The sequence below is a fragment of the Leptonychotes weddellii genome, chromosome 16, assembly GCF_054177405.1.
Source record: "Leptonychotes weddellii isolate Sample4059 chromosome 16, ASM5417740v2, whole genome shotgun sequence".
In the NCBI taxonomy this organism is placed as follows: domain Eukaryota; kingdom Metazoa; phylum Chordata; class Mammalia; order Carnivora; family Phocidae; genus Leptonychotes; species Leptonychotes weddellii.
In genome coordinates this window covers 5,774,016-5,795,668 of record NC_138384.1, presented here as the reverse complement: position 1 = coordinate 5,795,668, position 21,653 = coordinate 5,774,016, and the positions used below count along the sequence as shown (strand labels likewise).

The following is a 21,653-nucleotide window of genomic DNA, read 5'->3' as shown; positions in this document are numbered from 1 at the left end:
TAGAGGATGGGGTCTCAATCAAGGGTGACACTATGCAGTCAGGTATTTCATTCTAGACAAAGCAAATTGTGAATGAACTGAACAGATGGGTCTGTTCAGAGAGACTCTTAGGAAAGTCGCCAGGTGGGGCCTGAGGCTTTGGCATCGCTGGTTAGTGATTCATTCTTTTCTTGGAAATAAACTAATAGACTGTGATCATTGTTCTTAACCAAAGAACAAAGTCCTATACCCTTTTCTGGCACACAGGCTGCAGTACATTTACAGTGAGGAGGAAAATAAGAAATATCTACAGAAAGCTTTAAAAATACCCGTGTAAAGCCTATTAATTTAGAATACCTGCCTGCCAGCACTTTTTGGTAGGTATGTCTATGGAGAGAGATTGGGAAGAAACTTGTTCTTTCCTGTCCCATATAAGGCAGAACAAAGATGTAACTCGATGTTACTATGTGTTTCTGATTTCTGCCCATAAACAAGTAAAACCTTTTTCAGAATTCTGTCTACTTGCTGGGAAACCTTCCTCTAATTCATTCCTGCAGAAACTCACCAGTAGGGGGTGAAACTCCCTTCCACACTCCACTCCCTAACTGAGCAATGCTAGTTTTGGATGATAAAGATTCTCACCTTTAGGCAGAGTGCTGGAAGTACAATGAGTTATAATGAAATATTGTATGGCATTGCATTTGATAGGAGATAAAAAGTGCTTAATATTCTTTTATGAGTCTTTATCTTCTGGCATCCTGAAATTTCCTCCCCATCACAATATAAAGAATTAAAGTACAGTTTATGTTGAGATGGGAGACATCCCCAATTTTGGGGAATCCTAGGACAAGACCTACAAATTCTGTCTTTAATGGCATGCATGAGGCCCACAGCCTCAGATTAGTGTTGAATCCCTAGCAACTTTGGTGAATAAGAATGAATATTTGTGGGGGCCAAGAGGGTTATGTAACTATTGTGCCAGAATCTATAAGCTTGATTGCTTTGGTGCATCTTGTGAAGAGTGAAATAATAAAGTCTTTTTGAAAATTTTAGTCTTCTCATTTGTAGTAAGGAGTACCAAGAAAATTGTGTGTGTGTGTGTGTGTGTATGAAAAATCACAAGGCAGAGCTGTGGTCACTTGGTCAGCCCTCCTGTCCTTCAGGAGCAGCTCCTTCAAGTGCTGAAAGCTTCCGTTTCATTTTAATAAGGGAGGTGATATTCTCATGTAGTAAGTACACACAGCCTTATCTAATTATATAATAGATCCCATTTGTTTTCACCATGTCAGGTATTCTTAACATGTTTTGCAAGCATTTTTTGTCCAGTTTCTACCATATATTGTAAGCTCTTTGCATGAACAGATTTTCTGTATTCCGATTCTTTTATATTCTTATGGGTGACACCCACTGCAAATTGCAGGGATTAAGTAAATCCTGATAACTTGCCAGTTTTAACTAATAGATAAGATAGTGCTTTAAGGGTTATAAAAAACTTCAGCCATTAACAGCAGGAGTTGTCTTAAGCTCTTTTCTTTCCTATTTTAATGAAGATTTTTTTAATAGCGGTATTATAGACAAACATTATATTAGTTTTAGGCATATAGCATAATGATTTGATATTTATATATATTGCAAAATGATCACCACAATAAGACTAGTTAACATCCATCACCATTCGTAGTTACAGTTTTTTGGTTTTGTTTTGTTTTGGGTTATGGGAACTTTTAAAATTTACTCTTTTAGCAGTTTCAAATATGCAATACAGTATTAACTATAGTCACCATTTAAGCTCTTGAAGAATACATTTAGGGAAGGATGTGTAAACATTTTAGTTAGTAGCATTCTTCCTATGATTTCTACTTCTTAAAGAAAGTAACAGTAGATGTAATTAAATATTTTAGCTACTGTCATTGTCAAATCTGTTAAGCACATAATTGTCCAGTATATGCCTTTTTTGGTATACATCCCCTTTGACCATATCTTACTTGTTGTTTTGTTTTTCAGCATCTTTTCATTGTTAGTTTCATTGTTAGTTTTCCTGTCTAGTCAAGTAAGATGTTAAGTACAGGAGGGAGGCTGGGTCTCTGGGGTGTCAAGATTTCTCTTTTCCCTTGGCTTATTTGATTCATTACTTGCTTTGTATCTCCAGAGTACCCCCCTGACCCACAATTAGCATTTAATGGCAACCATGGGGCCCATAGTTTCGGAGATACTCAGGGACCCAAGGCTGCAGCTGAAGCAAGAAGAAAACACACCAAAATAGATAGATCTGCCTTGGTTAATGAAGATCACAGATGGAAATACTTTTTTTCCCCCTGTGGACATGGTGGGATTTTTTTTTAGAACTGATGCTATTAATCAATCTGTCCTAAAACAGAAACAGTTGCAAATATGTAATACAGAGTATCAGTGGAATGGAAAACAAACCTTTAACTAAGCCTGATTTTTTTGAAGTTGGAAAATGTTGCCAGCCTGTTTTTTATGTAATTGAAAATGTTTAGAAGCTTTCCTGAAGAGTTGATTAATATATCAAAATCAAAAAAGGCAATTTTGAGTCTAATTTTGTTTGTTGACTGTGTAATACAGGATTCTTGGCTTTGAAATTCTGCCATGCCGGGTGAAAAATGACTGTCAGTGTGAAACAAAGTAGTCTATTGAAAAGAACATTGTGTCTAATAGGGAACAGCTGATACCAGCCCAATGCTCACTCTGAAATTACAATATCTCAATCAGTCTGACTGATTCCTGTGGATAAAGGAGAGTCCAGATTTGGCCAAGGGGAGCAAAAGTGGGGGGAGGGAGGGAGTCTCTTGCCTCACCCACCTCTTGGTGCAAGAATCCTAAAATGGGGAGTTGATGGGGAGGCACTGTGGTGTAGGCTGGAGGAACTAGGATAATTTGGGACCTTGATAAGCTGCATAGACTGCAGTTTTCCGTACAGAGATAGAAGTGACATTGTGAGGGAAGGGTTGCATAACTTCTCTAGGACGGCGTAGAATTTTAATGTGCTCCCAGAAGCTTTTCCAAGGACTTCTTGATTTTCTAAATCTGAATGAACTAAAATAGGTAGTTACATTTTGGTACTCAGCTTTTGGAGGAATACACCATGGTTCAAGAAAACTGGGTTGGGGGGGCTTGCTGGCTTAGTCGGTAGAGCATGCAACTCTTGATCTTGGGGTTGTGAGTTTGAGCCCCATGCTGGATGTAGAGATTACTTAAGAAAATTAAGAATCTTTAAAAAAATAAAAACTTAACTGTGCTAGAAAAAAAAAATGAGTGAACTCCAACCAAGAGTTTCTGCCTATTTAGTTAAAACAGGAGTACTCAAAGAGAAAAAAATGCCTGTCCTAGAGTGATTTTATGTCCTCCCTTTCTAAGGAAAGTGCCAATTTCAAATATTTTCTCATTATTTCAATCATTGACATCTCCTCGAAACTCAATATTTTGGTGGCTAAATAGTCCCGGATGATGCACTATATCTGTTAGATGGTCTTTCAAACCCAGAAGCAACACAGAAGTCTTTTTATAGGACCACAGATCTTGGTTTGGGGTTCAGAAAATAAGGTCACTATGTGTAGAATGAGGTTGGACTGAAAAACAATCCACAGATCAACCTAGTTTCTCATCCCTTTGGGTAGATACTAAAGTATCTGGGCCAGGTTGTTTTGTAGCCTCTGCTTGAATATCTCCCCTGGTAGACTGGGAGCTCACAGCTCAGAAGGCATCTAATTATGAGTAAGCTTTGTATCTGTAGCCAAACCTGTTTCCTATAGCTTCACTCATCAGGGGCAACAGAAAATGTCCTTTTATTTTGTTGTGATGGTTCTTCAGTTATGTGGAGGGCTACTTTATCCAGCCTCCCCTTTCCCTCAAGTCAGTCCTCTTCCAGGCCAAGCTTCACCACACCCTCATGGAGCTGACATTCAAAAGGACAAGGCTACCACACAATGTAGGGACATTATTCACATAGAATTTGTTGGCTTTGCAAGACATACATACAGAGACAGACACATACACACACGTATCATGGTATATATAATATTAGATAGTGGTAAGAGCTAGAGTATATAGTATGATATCAGATAATGGCAAGAACTATGTGGAAAGATAAAACAAGATACTCAGGGTATGATAGGGGGCAAATACTATCTTATATCAGGTAGGTTAGCGAAAATCTCCCTAAGGAAGTGACACTGAGGGGAGTCCTGATGGAGGGAGGAAGTGAGCTATGCATGAAGGGAAAGGTTCTAGTCAGAAGGGTATTGATTCATAAATTTAAGCATTTTTGGTATGAATGGTCAACGAGGCATTTATTTCCTTAAAAATACTCATATCTATCAGGTCCCAAGAAAATTAAGAGACTTTCTAAATATGCTTGCCCCAATTAATATGAACCACAGATGGATGTGAGCTTGTTCGGGGCTTTGGGGAGGCACGGAATTTGTTTTTTGTGTTCTTTTTTTTTTTTTAAATTTAAATTCAATTATTTAACAGTGTATTGTTAGTTTCAGAGGTAGAGTTCAGTGATTTGTTAGTCTTATATAACACCCAGTGCTCATGGGCACCTGGGTGGCTCAGTCAGTTAAGCATCTGCTTTCGGCTCAGGTCATGATCCCAGGGTCCTGGAACCGAGCCCAGGCTCCCGGCTGAGTGGAGGGCCTGCTTCTCCCTCTCCCTCTGCCCCTTCTCCCCACCCCATTTGTCACTCGTGCTATCTCAAATAAATAAATAAAACTTAAAAAAAAATACCCAGTGCTCATTCCATCATGTGCCCTCCTTAATGCCCATCAGCCAGTTACCCCATCCTCCAACCCCCTCCAGTAACCTCCAGTTTGTTTCCTATGATTAAGAGTCTCTTGGGGCGCCTGGGTGGCTCAGTTGGTTAAGCGACTGCCTTTGGCTCAGGTCATGATCCTGGAGTCCCGGGATCGAGTCCCACATCGGGCTCCCTGCTCGGCAGGGAGTCTGCTTCTCCCTCTGACCCTCCTCCCTCTCATGCTCTCGGTCTCTCATTCTCTCTCTTGCAAATAAAAAAAAAAAAAAATCTTAAAAAAAAAAAAAAGAGTCTCTTATGGTTTGTCTCCCTCTCTGATTTCGTCTTGTTTCATTTTTCCCTCCCTTCCCCTATGCTCCTCTATTTTGTTTCTTAAATTCCACATATGAGTGAAATCATATAATTGTCTTTCTCTGATTGACTTATTTTGCTTAGCATAATACTTTCTAGTTCCATCCATGTCATTGCAAATGGCAAGATTTTGTTTTTTTGATGGCTGAGAAGTATTCCATTGTATATTTATCACATCTTCTTTATCCATTCATCTGTTGATGGACATCTGGGCGCTTTCTGTAGTTGGCTATTGTGGACAATGATTCTATAAACACTGGGGTTCAGGGAGGCACAGAATTTGTATCTCCTTGTCCTTATGAAGGCCTTTCTCCCTCTGGTGTTTCTCTCTGAATAAATGTGTGCCTTCATGGAGTGTAAAGCAAAGGGAACCCATCAGCCAGCCCAATCCTCTGCATCAACCCTGGTGATGCACAGGGTGATAGGAACGTCAGCCAGGTTGCTCTCACATCCCTACCTGTGGGCATGGCACCCCACTCTCACCTGTCCTTAGACCTATGAAAAAGAGGCAGGTAGGATCTTTATGTTTCCCCCAATGAATCTGTCCTGGTTCTTAGTGATTACCATGTCCTTTTCTGAGGACTCAAAAATCATCTGTCTCATCATTTTAGAGTATTACCATGTTTCAAAACCAAGCTTGCACATCTGTAGATCATGGGATACATGTTTCCCCCCCATGCTGAGAAACTGGAATACTATTTTTCTAGCTCCATTGCCTCAGTACCTTTTCTATTCTCCCTGATTCCTTAAAGATTACTGACAGGGACTCTTAGATTATATCTGCAAAGTCTCTCCATACTCTGGGATGTAATTTGTTTAGGCCTAGAGACTCAAACTCATTTAAAACAGCGAGGTGGTCTCCTGCTATCACCTTACTTATCTCATACTTCAGTGTCTTTTAAACTACATTTATTCAGCCCTCCTGAGTCTAAAGATCATTCTCTTTGATACAGAAGATGGAAATACAATAGAAGTTGTGATATATGACTTTCTCTTTGTTGTTTGCTAATGTTGTATCATCTGCCCCAAGCAGTGAAGTATGTTTTTTAGGTTCATCTTTTTTACTTTGATTGTAGCTGATTAGGGGTGAGTGTGTTTCTGAGTTTGTGGATGAAAGGCTTAACCATATTTCTCATAAGCATATTTCACAACAGTGCCTATTATGTTCTTTCACTTCAATATTCCTATGCACATTTTATCTTGTTTTAGAAGGCAGTTATTAGCAAAGGCTCTGGAACCATACAACCAGGGGCAAATCTTGGCTGTTCCACTTACTCTAGCAGTAAGACCATGGGCAGATCAGTTTACCTGTCTGCATATGCGTTGTTTCTCTGTAAAATGGAGATAATGCTTACCTTGTAGAATTTGAGAGTTAACAATTTAAATTTCTTTTCTTTCTTTTTTTTTTTTAAAGATTTTATTTATTTATTTGAGAGAGAGAGCGGTGTAAGCAGGGGTGGGGGGTGGGGAGGAGAGGGACAAGCAGACTCTGTGCTGAGTGCAGAGCCTGAAGTGGGACTCAATCTCACTATCCTGAGATCATGACCTGAACCGAAATCAAGAGTCAGATACTTAACCAACTGAGCCACCCCAGCGCCCTGAGAGTAAACAATTTAATAAACACAAAGGTCTTAGAATAGTGTCTGGCATATAGTATGTACTTATCGCCACCACCACCATCATCATTTTTAATGTATTTCTATCATCTTTCAACTATATTTTAAAAATTCTGACCTCATCAGAGAGTTTCCTGGTGAGCCACAGTTCATTCCAATTTTTCATATCTTGTATCTCTGTGTATCTAGTGTCAAACAGTGAAACTTGGTATAAACAACAAGGATGTGAGACTCTCAAAGACCATGAATCAACAAAGAGTGATTAAATTACATTTAGTGTATTCATGGTGGTAGCAAAGTGAATGGACACATTTTTATAAAGACTCTTATTTGAGTCTGGTTTGAAATAAAAAAGGACTTTCTTCTTAGAATCCAAGAGATTCCAAGTAACCTGCGCACCCATTTCCTAGTTTGAACGATAAAGGAAAACATCCCAGATGACGCCAAACAAATCCATAATAAATCACGGGAATCATAAAATATTGTTTCATAGCTGTATGGAAAGGCAAATTTGCAATCACCAAGGGAACCTTGAGCCTATCAGATCTTTGGGCCATATTAGGACCATTGGAATCTTTGATAGAATTTGGTTGCTACACAGAAGGATTCTTCATCCCCCTGCCTTTATGTTTTCATAATGGATTTCCTTTGGCATAACAGCCATTACATTCTTGGCCTTCTCTGACTGGAGAAGAACTAAACATACTTAAATCTTGGAGCTCTCCTTTCTCCAGGATACTGATATGTGTTGGAAACTTACAGAAGCAGGGTGGGGAAGGTCCTACAGTAGTGTAGGGATGACTGTGATTGGTGGATAAATCTGCCCAATTGAGGAACAGTGTTAGCAAGTCTTTTTGTGCCCAGACCTCAAGGCAAATTCTCTAATTAGTTTTATCAGTAATAATAATAATAAAGCTGATGTTTTGATTTCTATTCATCTCCTGTGTCTTGTTTCTCAATAGATTTTTAACTTCAGAAGGGGTGAGAGGGATATTATTTATTGATTCTCTCATACGTCAAACAAGGAAAACAAGAAGAATAAAGATAAGCAATATTAATTAGCTTTTCTCTTTACATGTAACCAAGATGTGAACCAAGACAGTCTTTAGGCAAACTGTACAAAAATGACCAGATTGACTTCCTCCTGGGAAAATCTGCCCTTATTTCTATCTTTATTCACGGTCAAACAAATAAACAAATCTAGAAACCTATGATGAAGAAAATCAGCTATTGGCAGCAACGAGGCAGAGGGAAAAGCTAGATTGAATTGATTGGAAAATGACTCTCAGGATTAGGGTGGGCCTCCTATTATTTAGAAAGGAAGTAGCAGAGTGTCACTGTCCTGGGGCAAAGGGAAAGTTTGAGCAAGACCAAGAGCACAGGTAATGTAGATGCACAGAAACTTAGATTAGAATTTTCTTAAAATAGTTGTCTTGTATGACAATCCATGCAGTGCCTAGATACATTTTTAGTGCCCCCCCACCTCCCTTAACAAATACATACCAAATTTTATTCTTGCTGAGCTAGAGAGAGCTAAGGAGTCAACTAGAGGTAGAAAGAAAGTAAAATGTGGCCTGGATGTACAGGAGATGGGATATGGATGCTGAGAACTGGAAAAGTTCGACCAGGTTTAAAAACTAATGAGTATGGGGCACCTGGGTGGCTCAGTTGGTTGGATGTCTGTCTTTGGCTGAGGTCATGATCCTGGGACCCTGGGATTGAGCCCCACATCGGGCTCCCTGCTTGGCAGGGAGCCCGCTTCTCCCTCTCCCTGCTGCTCATGCTCTCTCTCGCTATCTGTCTCTCTCTCTCAAAAAAAACAAACCCCAAAACAAAAAACTAATGAGCATGACTGAAACAGATTGACCAGAAGAGAAGACCCTGGATGTGCTAGGCAAAACCTTCCAGGAGTAGAAGGAAATGAGCAGAGGAGAAATTAGAGTTCCCAAGGTGAGGAACCAAGGAGAACCCTGATGAACCACAAAGTTAATGCCAGGAAAGCTTTTAGATAGTGAAGATTCTTTGGGATTCAGATGGAAGATTGGTTTTCCTAGGGGCCAAATACCAGAGTAGAATCTAAATCCAAAATTGGTGAAATACTTATTGATCAACTGCTATATGCCTATCATAGTACTGGGCACTGGTGAATGAATAGTGAGCCAATATGACCTACTCTTGCTCACATGGGGTTTACAACCCAGGGGGAGGTAGAGCCAATTAAAAAGAAAAAGTTGCAAGTGCTCCGTGGTGCAGGATGCCATGGGAACACAGAGGCCGTACCTGACCTGGGAGCTGGGAGATAGGTCAGGGAAATCTTTATGGAGAAAGTTCCATCTAAGCTGAGACCTGAAGGACAAATCAGAGTTAGGCAATCAAGGAAGAACATTCCAAACAAAATGAGTAGGATGTGACAGGGCCTGGGGGGATGGGCAAGAAAAAATTAGGCATTCAGACACCGCAAATGGGTTGACACCACACCCCAGGTACTTTTTTTGTATGTAATCACTTTGCCTGAAGTTTGAGTCTGAAGAAAAAATGAAAATGGGCCTTAGCAAGGTCATCAGGAGAGAATGTCCCTTGGTGTCTGTTCCTTGGGGTGTAAGGGATGGAGCAATAAAAAATGACATTAAGGGGGGGCTCCAGGTGAGTGGAATGGGTATCGTGAGATGTTCTGTATGCTGAGGCAATGGGCAGAGGGACAGCATGCTACCAAGTCCAGAAGAAAAGAATAATACTGCATAGGAAAGTGGACCTTGTGCATAGCTAGGGGAAAAAAAAGACAATTTAGTTTTATATGTTACATTTTAATAATAGTCATTTGTAACTGCATAATGAAATTTGTGAACAAAAGTTCATTTCTAGAAGAATAATCTCTAACTGATATGCAATGCCTCAGTAGGATTTGGCCAGGTTTTAATTTTAGCTTGAATAAATAATGTAAGACTAGGCTGGGCGAGATAAAAGGAAATCTCTATACTTTCATCTCTCCATGATGGAAATAATAACTACTTTATTTCAAAACAAGTTTCCAATTAGTTTCTGTGAAATATTATTATCCTCTTTTTCCAGATACTGTAGCTCATTTTGAAACTTAATTTTGATAATATATAAACATTTTTAAAACTTACTCTACAGGAATGACAGTTATATTTGGAGAGAGGAATGCTGTTGGGCTATAACTATATTATTTGGGACTGTTCTAAATAATAGTAAAAATAATGAAAAAGAATTAGTCAAAATGTAATCTCTTTCATGGCTATTCATGGCCTGGCATGGACTTACCTTTAGGCCATTTCCTTTAAAATTGTTCAGTGGACTTTTTTTTTCTTCAAGACTAGTAATGCTTCACTTAAGGTTATAAACTCTTTTGTCCCCATTTAAAGAGCTGGTATTATTTATTTATTTATTTAAAGATTTTATTTATTCATCTGACAGAGAGAGACACAGGGAGAGAGGGAACACAAGCAGGGGGAGTGGGAGAGAGAGAAGCAGGCTTCCTGCGCAGCAGGGAACCCGATGCGGGGCTCGATCCCAGGACTCTGGGATCATGACCTGAGCCGAAGGCAGATGCTTAACAACTGAGCCACCCAGGGGCCCTTCTGGTGGCTGGTATTATTTAAATAATCAATGAGCCCATTCAGTAAACACTTGAGTACTAACTATGAACCAGACACTGGGCTAGGTGCTAGAGCTTGTGTAGTGAATCATGTAGCTATGACATTTGCTTTTGAGGTGCTTAGTTTAGGGGTAGCTGAGAAAGTCTGAGGACTCTTTGGGGGAGAGATCTTACAGAAATAAAGACCCACATTTTAAAGATTTTTATTTATTTTTTGACAGAGAGAGAGAGACAGCGAGAGAGGGAACACAAGCAGGAGGAGTGGGAGAGGGAGAAGCAGGCTTCCCTGCTGAGCAAGGAACCCGATGTGGGGCTTGATCCCAGGACCCTGGGATCATGACCTGAGCCGAAGGCAGATGCTATACAGCTGAGCTACCCAGGTGCCCCAAAGACCCACATTTTAATTTGTATCTTAATTCAGGACTTGGCCATTATCTATAAATCATCCCAGATGGGTAAACTGAGGAACGGATTATTCAGGCTCAACCCATTAGTCATAAAGTGGTGATTTCAGTTGAAAAGTTGATCCCCTGATGAGTTCTTCACTCCCCAGGCCAAGCTCACTTTCCTACAATTGCAGTGTTCTCTTCACTCTGTTTTTCTTCCCTCGAAGCAGAAAGACAAGACTGGTGATGCTGTTTTTCAGATGAAGAAAACAAGGCAGGGGAGTTTACCCAAGGCCACTTATCACTTTTATGGAGGAGCCAGCATCACAGCTCCTACCCTTTGAGTTTCCAGGCTGTTGCCTAGCTACCAAACCTCCCTGCCTCTTCCACTGCACAGCAGCTGGGCAGGCACTTAATAATCATAAAAGGGAGAGCTCGGAGTGATTCTGGGGAGTTTGTTTTCACATACCAATGAATTTTATTCTTCTTGTGGTCAGTAACCTATACCCATTTGTTTTAGACAGCATCCCTGTCTTTGGTCCACAAAGAAGCTTTCTTATCTACATTGATGATTTCTGTTTTCTCTCTTTCTCAACTGTTCTTTCTGGGGGAATTTGCTCTTTACAGGTATCACACACTTAAAAAAAAGTCTGTCTTAAAAAAACAATGTCTGGCTTCCCACAGAAGAGTCTCACTATAGCAGTTTTAAGGGATAGAATGCAGTTTGGTGAAAGTTAATTAAATTCCATCAGAAAGTAACACTTCTTCTTAAAGTGTTAGCTCCATTAATTATTTAACTGTGTTAAAAACATTTGAGCACTTATTTGTTGAAGATATCAGTGGGAATAAAAAGATAAATTTGTTTATCCTTTCAAATATGTTTTATTGATTGCCTGACATGTGCCAAAGACCATGCTAATGCTGGGGATTCTGTAGTTTTCCTTATGTTGCAAGTAGTCCAGGTGGAGTCAGTCTGAAATGATCACACAAGTAGACAACTGCAACTTTCTTTTTTTTTTTTTTTAAGATTTTGTTTATTTATTTGACAGAGAGAGAGCACAAGCAGGGGGAGCAGCAGAGGGAGAGGGAGAAGCAGGCTCCCCGCCGAGCAGGGAGCCTGATGCGGGGCTCGATCCCAGGACCCTGGGACCATGACCTGAGCCGAAGGCAGACGCTTAACTGACTGAGCCACCCAGGCGCCCCGACAACTGCAACTTTCATATGTGCCTCAAAGGAGAAGCACATGATGCTGAGAGTGCCCGTTATGGTGGCTTTAACAGTCAGGGAAAGCTTATTAGGGAAAGTGATGCTTGAGTTGAGTTCTGATGAATAATAGAGGGAACTAGACAAATAGGAAGGAAAGAGCATTTCAGGCAGAGGAAACAACATGTTCAAAGGCCCTGTGGTGGGTGGGAACATGTGCAGTCCAGGAGCCATAAGACTAGCATGGTTGGAATGAAATAAGAGGTCAAGAGGAAGCTGGAAAGGCAGGTAGAGGCCAGACTGTACATGGTATCAGACCTGTACTATATTATCTCATGGCCTCAGTCTGATTTCAGCCAAGGCTATGATGGACAGTGCCATCAGCTCCCGCCAAATTTGTGCTGACCTCATTCTAAGTGTGCCTTGGGCTTCTCTGGTCCCCAGGCCTGGGGCACTTATAGGAGACCACTGGCAGTCACATGTGAGCAGCTCACAAGTGCCAGGGAGTTAGTATCCGTAGGCAACTCCCAATTATTGGTGGATGAAAGTTGACTGGTGAATGCTTCTCCCCTTTGTCTCTGGCGGACAGTTCTGAAATGCATTCCCCACGGTCCCTCAGAAGTTCCCATTGGATTAATACAGTTGCTCACAGTGATGGTCAACTTGCTCATTCATTTCCTCCCTCCCTGTTTCACTCATTTTCCCTAATCCATGACTCCTATTCCTTGGGGTCACTTCCTAAATGAAACAGTACAAGCAAGCTTTTGTATTCTGCTGCTTGTGGGGAAGCCAGATATGAGATACCATGTTAAGGAGCTTGGAATTTTGTCTTTGTCTTAAAAGCAATGGAAAATGAGTGTTTTAAACAGGGTGGTGAATTAGCACTTTTGTACTTCAAAGAGATCATTTTGACTGCAGTGTGGAAAATGGATTGGAGGAAGGCAAGGGTAGGTGAGGATAGAGCAGTTCATGGGCTGTAGTAGTCTAGGCAAACATAGCTGGAGCAATAAAGATGGAGAGAAGTAGATTTGAAATATATTTAGCGTTCTAATTGACAGGACTTGGTGACAGATTGGCTATGGCAAGTGAGGGACAAGGAAATATTTGAAATGACTCCTAGGTGTCTGACTTTCTTAGCTGAATGGATGATGATGCTGTTCACTGAGTTGGGGGACTCTGGAAGGTCAGGTGTAGGGGAAGGAGTCTCAGTTAAGGTTCTTCATGAATATGACCTGGCTTAAACAAAAGGGGAATTAGTTGACTAACAGAAATGAGAAAAAAAAAAAAGGCTAAACTGGCTTTAGGCATGACTTGTTTAGGGGCCAAACAATGTGATAAGGATCAGTCTCTCAGCTCTACTTCTCTTGGTACCTTTGGCTGCTTAGGGAAGCAAAATGACCACATTCTCAGACCACCGGGTATAGGAAGAGGGCTTTTGTCTCCAGGAACCCAGCTAAGGCATCATAGTGACTCATTTGCTCTGATTGGATTATATACCCACAGGCCAATAGATACCCTGTTCAGGGGGATGGGATATGTGGATTGGTTTAGGTTAATTGCTGCTTACCCCTGGTTGTGGATGGGGTCATTATCATGGAGACTAGATTGGCCAAGAGTGGGAGAGGTGAAGTCCTTGAAGGAAATCTGGATGTTGCTGCTGTAGGAAGGGGAAAATGGGTGCTGAGGTGACTAAAAGTTCTCATTCTCAGGGAGAAAGTTCCTGAGTTTTGTTCTGAACAAGTGTTTGAGTTTCCTTCAAGACCTTCAGAAGACAGTGGATGGCAAGGACCTGAAAAATTAACTAGGAGAGGAATACCTACTGAGAGAAGAAGAGGACCAAGGACCAAGTGTTGAAGGATTCCAACACTGAGTTGGAATTCTAGGTAAAGGGGAATTGATCTGAAAATAGGAGAAGGAATAAACAAAGAAGTAGGAAGAAATCTTGGAGGACTGACTCACTGAATAAACAATAAATGTGACACATAATAGCTGCCTCCTTGGAATTCACAGTCCAGTAACCAGACTTGAGTTCAAAACCGATGGTGATGTAGAGAGAACTTCGATTTCCACCAAGTTAACTGTTGTGTTAGAGGCACGAATCCCCGGCACATCCAGTGGGAACACAGAGAAGAGAGCAGCTAATCATTCTTGGTGGGGAAAGGGATCATGTGAGAAGAGTCTTGAAAGATGAATAAGATTTTGCCATTTGGAGAAGAAAAAAAGCTCAGGTCCAAGTTCCAACTTACATAAAGGAGTCAGGAAGGAATCAGAACTAAGGGATGGCAACCTAAACTATGAGAACTTCAGGAAATAAGCAAGGACCAAGTAAGGGTATGTTGGCTAAGGAAGAAAAGCTGGAGGTATCATATAGGTCATGTTTATGGATGGCTATTTATCTTAGGGCTTGACTGTATCACTCCATCACTTCAAAAACCAACTTGACTGGCCTTTATCCTAGATTGGCCACTTGGTTGGCATATCATGTTGGTTTTTTTGTTTGGCATTAGAAGGACTCTAAATCTAAAAGGTTTTTATGGTGGGTATTGACTAGTTGCTTTCTGTTACTTCTAAAGTGAGGACAGGAATAAATGATTACATTTCTGCAAAGGCAATTTAAGTTAGACATTAGGAAGTGTTTTCTTATCAGTGACATTTATTTTACTTGTCTGCATCAGCCTTACAATTTATAGACTCAGTCAGACAATGATAATAACAGCCAAAGAAAGAAGGCTGTACAATAAACAAGCAAGCAAACAAACAAAAAATGAGTAAGCAAAATTGTTAAGTTTATTGGGGATGGGAGTGTTAAGGAAATTATATCTGGAGCAATCACCATAACATTTCCAACTAGCTAAGGACATGTTTCTGAAGGAATTATGATTTAGGGATCTGATTAGCTAGAAGGGTTTAGGGCACTCTTTCCAGGCATTCCAGGCAGGGGGTAGCTGTGATAGGCACATTAATGGCCCCTCAAAGATGTCCATGTCCTCATTCCTACAACCTGTGAATATATTTCATTACATGGCAGGGAAGAATTTAGTTTGCAGATGAAATTAAGGTTGTTAATCAGCTGACTTTAAGATACAGAGGTTTTCTGGATTATCCTGGTGGGTCTCATTTTAAAGCATAAGGGTTCTTTAAAGTAGAGGAAGGCAGAAGAGGAAGTCAGAGAAAGCTCTGAAGGTGCTATGCTACTGGTTTTGAAGATGGAGGTGTAGGGGCTATGAACCAAGGAATGCAGGCAGCCTCTAGAAGCTGGAAAAGGGAAGGAAGCAGATTCTCCCCTAGAGCCTCCAAAAAAGAGGTTTCCAGCTCTGTTGGCACCTTGATTGTAGCCCACAAAAAGTCATTTTGGATTTCTGACCTGTAGATCTGTAAGATAGTAAGTTTGTGGGTTTTTTTTTTAATTTTTGGTTTTTAAAACTTTTATTTGCATTTGAAAAAAAATGTGCATTCCAATAATTAAAATCATTTTAACAAAAAAGTGGCACTCTGATTAAACCTGCATTTTATAGCCTGCAGGGCACCTTGGACCAGCTTTTTTTTTACTCTAGATTTCACTGTTGTCCTACCTCGCTTCTTCCTTCACCAAAATTCACTTTCTTTTCCTTCCCTGCCAGCCAGACCAGCAGACGGGGTAGGCGGGAGCAGCCCTCGTTGTCAGTCGTTCTTTGATGTGAAAAGGGGCAGCGCCGTCATTTAAACTTGGTCCAACCTCTTTGCATCTTATAAAGTTAAACAGCTAAAAGAAGTAAAATAAGGCAATGTTTGTGGAATGCACAGTGCATAGTGATGGTGCATGCCTCATTACAATTACCTGCTTGCTTCTCCTGTTCAATCATTTCTTTTGAAGGCAGTGGATTTTTGTCTTCCATTTCTGTCTTCTTCAGTTTTGATTTATCAAATTTCTCAATCTTAGCCATATTGGGTTTTTCAGACATGGATGCAGAGGAAGTGGAGCGAGGCGCCTGAGCTAGCGAAGTCTGGTCTGTTCAGTGGCCGCTGAGTCTATTTGTGTTGTTTTAAGTCAGGTGGCTGAGATGGTCTAATGGATGAGAGACATAGAGTCAGTTTGCTTCTGGGATAGACTGAAGCTAGTTGGAAATAGGGGAGGCCATGGACTCAAGATGTTATTATTATCTCTTGTTAATTTGTAAAACCTTTTATTTTGGGATAATATTTTGGGACTTTTAGAAAAGTTGCAAAAATAGTGCAAAAAATTCTTACCCTTTACATAAGTTACCTAAATGATAACATTGTAACATACTTGCTTTATCATTTTCTCTTTCTACATAAATACATAAATAAAACATATACTACATAAATATAATGAGTATTCTCTAATATTTCACTCTCTGTGTGTTTATATATTATGTATATATATATATATTTTTTTTTAACTGTATGAGAGTAAATTAAAGATATGGTGTCTCCCTTTTCCCCAAATACTTCATTGTGTGAGTCTTGAAAAACATAACCATCGTACAGTGATCAAAATCAAGAAATTAAAAATGACACAACACTATTAGCCAATCTAAGAGCTTATTTAAATGTTGCCATTTGCCCCATTAATGTCCTTCACAGCAAGGAGAATATTTTTTTCAGATCCAGGATCTGACCCAGGATCAGATGTTGCATTTGGATCCCATATCATTTGTCTTCTTTCATCTGGAGCAGTAATTCAGTCTGTCTCTCTGTTTCATGATTTCCACATTTTTAAAGAGTATAAGCCAGTCATTTTGTAGATTCTCCCTCAGTATGGATTTATGTAATGCTCTTGTGTGATTAAGATTCAGGTTATGCATTTTTGGCATGAGTACTCAGTAATGGTACCATATCCTTCTCTGTGCATCATATCAGGAGGTACTTGCTTAAGATAATGTTTGCCAGGTTACTTCACTGTAAAGTTACTATCATTCTCTTTATATTTAATAAGTATCTTGTGGGGAGATATTTGAGACAATACAAATATCTTGTTTCTCATAATACTTTCACTCACCAATTTTAGCATCCATGATTCTTGTCTAAAACATGTAATTCTATGGTGGCTGCCATTTAGAGTTTCCAGTTATTTAAAATTTAAATCTAAGTCTTTAAGAGGTGGGGATTTTTAAAACATAACCCCAATACCTTCATCTCATCTAAAAGCAAATTAATAGTAATTCCTTAATTACAAATTTTAAAGGCTTTTATTTTGAGATAATTTTAGACATACAGAAGAATTTCAAAAGCAGTATAGAGGGTTACTGTATACCAGTGATTTTCTGTTAAATCTATAGATCATATTGGGAAGAACTGGCAATTTAATAATACTGTGTCTTCCATCTATGAATGTGATTATTTGGATCTTCCTTGTTTTTTGTTTTTTTTTTTTCTTTAGTGCTTTGTAGTTTTCACTGTACGGATCTTGCATATATTCTGTTCTACATATAGCATGAATGACATATATGAAACTAAATTTCATTTTTGGAGGGCTATTATAAATGGTATTTAAAAAAATTTTGAATTCTAATTTGTCATTGCCAGTGTGCAGAATTGACTTTGTATCCTGCAAAGGTGCCCAACTCAAATACTAGTTCTAGGAGGTATTTTTGGTGTATATTTTGTGATTTTCTACATAGACAATCATGTCATAATATGAATGGAGACCATTTTCTTTCTTCTTCTCCAATTTGTAAGCCTCTGATTTTCTTTTGTTGTTTTATTGTGTTGCCTGGAATGTGCCCAGTATGATGCATCCGGTTGGTGTTGAATAGGAGTGGTGAGAGAGGACATCCCTTGCTTGATCTCAATGGGAAAGCATTCAGTTTTTTTGCCATTAAGCATGATGTTTTTCCTTCTTTATTTTTTTCTGTTACCATTGTGATTTATGTTGATTGATTTTCAAATCAGTATTCCTGGGATAAACCTCCTTGGTTGTGAGGTACTATTCTTTTTGCATAATGTTTGATTTGATTTGCTAATATTATATTAACTATTCTCACTGAACTCTCTCACAGGTTGTCCATCCAGTGGCATTTACGTCAGATAAATGAATGGCCACATTTCTTCTCTCCTTACAGGTATCTCCCTCTTCTTGTGTTTTGGACCAGTTGGTTGCCCTGAGACCTCATTTTCCAATGGGTTTGAAAAAAAGTCATGAATTTGTAGTTTGTCTGGCTTTTTTTTTTTGGTAGTTGCTGTTGTAAGTGTGGAAATTATGTTCTATGCAGCTTTTTATCCCTGAGTGGAAACTAGAGACTCCACAAGTGTTTTCTCACAATTGTTTGAGTCAGAATCCAAATCAGATTTGTGTATGTCCCTTAAGTCTCTTTTGGTGTATATTTTCTTCCTCTTTTTCTGTCTTTTTGTTTTTACTTGCTATTTTTTTCTGTTATTGTTGTCAAAGATACTGGGTTGTCTATCTTATAATGTTTCCCACAGTCTGAATTTTACTGATTGCATCCCTGTGGTATGGCTTAATATGGTCCTCTGTCTACTGTTTTTCCTATTAATTTTGAGGCTTCATTAGAATCAGGTTTATTTTTCCTTGAAAATCCATAATCTGGATATTTTGTGTGTGTGTGTGTGTGTGTGTGTGTGTGATTTATCAGCTACTAATGTTCAGTGCCTACCTTTATTAATTCACTAAGGCTTTTTATTTTTTTAAAAGATTTTATTTATTTGTTGGAGAGAGAGAGAGATCGAGCACACACATACACAAGCAGGGGGAGTGGCAGACGGAGAGAGAGGGAGAAGCAGGCTCTCCACTGAGCAAAGAGCCCAATGGAGGACTTCATCCCAGGACCCTGGGATCATAACCTGAGCCAAAGGCAGACACTTAACTGACTGAGCCACCCAGACATCCCTCATTAGGACTTTTTTTTTTTTTAAAGATTTTATTTATTTATTTGACAGAGTGAGAGAAGGAACACAAGCAGGGGGGGTGGGAGAGGGATAAGCAGGCTTCCCACTGAGCAGGGAGGACCCTGGGATCATGACCCGAGCCAAAGACAGACGCTTAAAGACTGAGCCACCCAGGCACCCCTAAAAAGCCTTTTTTTTTTTACCTGTAATGAAAATTACAGTAAAAAATCTGTAATGAAAATTCTGTAATGAAGATAAAGAAAATGAGGCTCAGAGAGGTTAAGTGACTTTACTAGGTCAATATAGCCAGTTAGTAAAAGTTGTAGCCAAGCTTGGAACCTGTGTTTTCGGAATGCAAGTCCTTTTTGCTTTCTATAAGCATATTGCCTTTCTAAACATTGCATTATTAAGCAATAGGAAGATCAATTTTCCATCCCTAGGTACATGAGACATATTCATCTCTTTTAGGAAGATTGAATTCTGTTTTGCTTAGAGGCATAGGACCATACCAAATGATTATTCAAAGAAATTTTTCCCTCAAGTTCTGGGTTACGTTCCTTTTTATGGATACAATTAAATTTTTTTTTCATGCTAACTCTAGTGTCTAGAATGGTGTCTAAACTCAACTCTGAATCCTGAGCACATTTGGGCTTTTGCTTGCTCCTCCAGTGCTATGGAATAAAAGACAACAAAACAAACAGATGTAGATTAAGTACTACAAAGCAATTTGTTTTTTATACTGCATTCAAGACTTGCTACTAAAATTTCTCTTCAACTTGGAAAGAGAGAGAGATAGAGGAAGGAGAGAGAGGAGGGATAATGTTGTGATTGGTTTTTATCGACCACCTAAATTTTTCATGAGTTTGTATCTAAGGTAATATAGCATCTCTCTTGGGGGGCAAGCAATTCCATGAATTATTGGTTAGAGTTTTGTAGAGACAACTGAAGAAAAAGACATTTTTAACTCTATAAAAAATAGATTTATCATGTTCAAATCAACCAAGGACAGACATCTATCTGGACCCAAGCATTCACTTTTCAACACAAGTGAATGTACTCATGTAACCATCCTATATCATCTGATGCATGACTGTGATGTTCCTGAGCTTATTTTCCAAAAGAGGACAGAGCTTCCCACTCTGCAAGTATTTCCTGAAATCTCTATAATTTATTAAATCTATAATAATAAGGATTATTATTGAAGCAACTTTCAATCTATTTCAAATCCAATTTTTTTTAAAAAAAGATTTTATTTATTTGAGAGAGTGAGTGAGAGAGAGAGTGTGAGAGGGGAGAGGGTCAGAGGGAGAAGCAGACTCAGGGAGCCTGATATGGAACTCGATCCTGGGACTCCGGCATCATGACCTGAGCTGAAGGCAGTTGCTCAACCAACTGAGCCACCCAGGTGCCCCTCAAATCCAATTTTTGAATTAAGGAAGGATGAATTTGGCTTTACCTTTTAACCACAGGGTTCTGAGAACCCCCAAGCACAGGAAAGGCTCTGCCCCCTCTGCTTTTCCCACCTAGACTCAGAAACTCTTAAGTGCGAATGGACATTTTGGCCTGCGTTGGGGCAAATGGAGGTATTGGGATCATACTGGACATAGGAGAAAATGGAGCAGAAACCCAAAGAACCTACCTAACTTTGGAAACTGTCAAGAGTTGAGTACAAGGACCAGAGTGAACAGATGTAAAAGCAGGAATTAAATTTAGATCCCTAGAACTTTTAGAATATTTAGGTAATATGGAGTTGTAGTGATTGTCTGGTCCAACCCATTTTGGTGAAATGACTTACCCAAAGTCACAAAATTGCCACTGGCCAAAGAGATGTTGAAATTTTGTCCTCTTGAGCTGTCCCTTGAACTTCTCTCTTCCCCCAGCAACTGAAATTCAGAAAACCTGGACATGGGGTCTGGCTCTATTGTTAACTGCATCTGTGATCTCGTGCAAGTCACTGATTGTCACTGAAACTCATTTTCCCCATCTGAAAAATGGGGATAATAATACCTTTCAGGTTGTAGTTGATTAAATGGATTTGGAAGAAGTAAAGCACATGGAGAAGTTATTAGAGCTGTGGAATCAAGCTAAGTCTAGTTAGATCTACTCATATTCCTTAGGAAATTTCATGCTAGATCTAGACTCAACTTCTTCTGGAACACTTTGGGTGTGAATCCAAAGCCCATTAATGTTTCACATAATTAAGAGGCGGTGAGGCGGCCAGCCACCACCTCAGTAACATCATCCCTAAGGGCCCACTTATGGTCTGGAAGGAATCTGACTCTTGGAAGTTGCTGGAAGGATTATGTGGGCATCCTTTCGCATCTTCTTTCTGCTGTGAAAAAAATATATAGTTAATAGATTTCACTACTGCTATGGGAGTGTTCACCAGGGATCTTTGGAAAGAGTAATCTTCACATTTAGAAATATTTTCTCATTTTATTTATTTATTTTATTTATTTATTTTTAAAAGATTTTATTTATTTATTTGAGACAGAGAGCATGAGAGACAGAGAGCATGAGAGGGAGGAGGGTCAGAGGGAGAAGCAGACTCCCTGCCGAGCAGGGAGCCCGATGCGGGACTCGATCCCGGGACTCCAGGATCATGACCTGAGCCGAAGGCAGTCGCTTAACCGACTGAGCCACTCAGGCACCCTCTCATTTTAGATAATGGAATGATGAGGTGAAAAATGATCTTGGCTACTTATGATTCTAAAAAGCCTTTGGACTGAATAATGTTTGGTGGATTAGACATAATGGCAGCAAAGAAGTAACTCATTTACTACAAGGTCCACTTAGTTATTTAATCACTTTTACTGTCATACAAATACGCATTCCCATGCAAAGTGGTGAAAAGTTAGTAATGGCATAAAAATGCAAATTGT

At 39.6% G+C, this 21,653-nt stretch overlaps 2 protein-coding genes across 3 annotated transcripts in view; one reads left to right on the top strand and one right to left on the bottom strand.

Moving 5' to 3' along the window:
• The window catches only part of CDH13 (cadherin 13), a 1,287,326-nt gene that overhangs the window by 15,081 nt on the left and 1,250,592 nt on the right, over positions 1-21,653 (top strand). The gene's annotated exons all lie outside the window — the stretch shown is intronic.
• On the bottom strand, positions 15,660-15,916 carry LOC102735994 (thymosin beta-4-like). The gene is made up of 2 exons (XM_081807583.1): positions 15,743-15,916; positions 15,660-15,667 (listed from the first exon to the last, which is right to left on the bottom strand). Exons 1-2 carry the CDS (start codon positions 15,864-15,866, stop codon positions 15,660-15,662), a joined length of 132 nt encoding a protein of 43 aa, XP_081663709.1. The 5' UTR covers positions 15,867-15,916.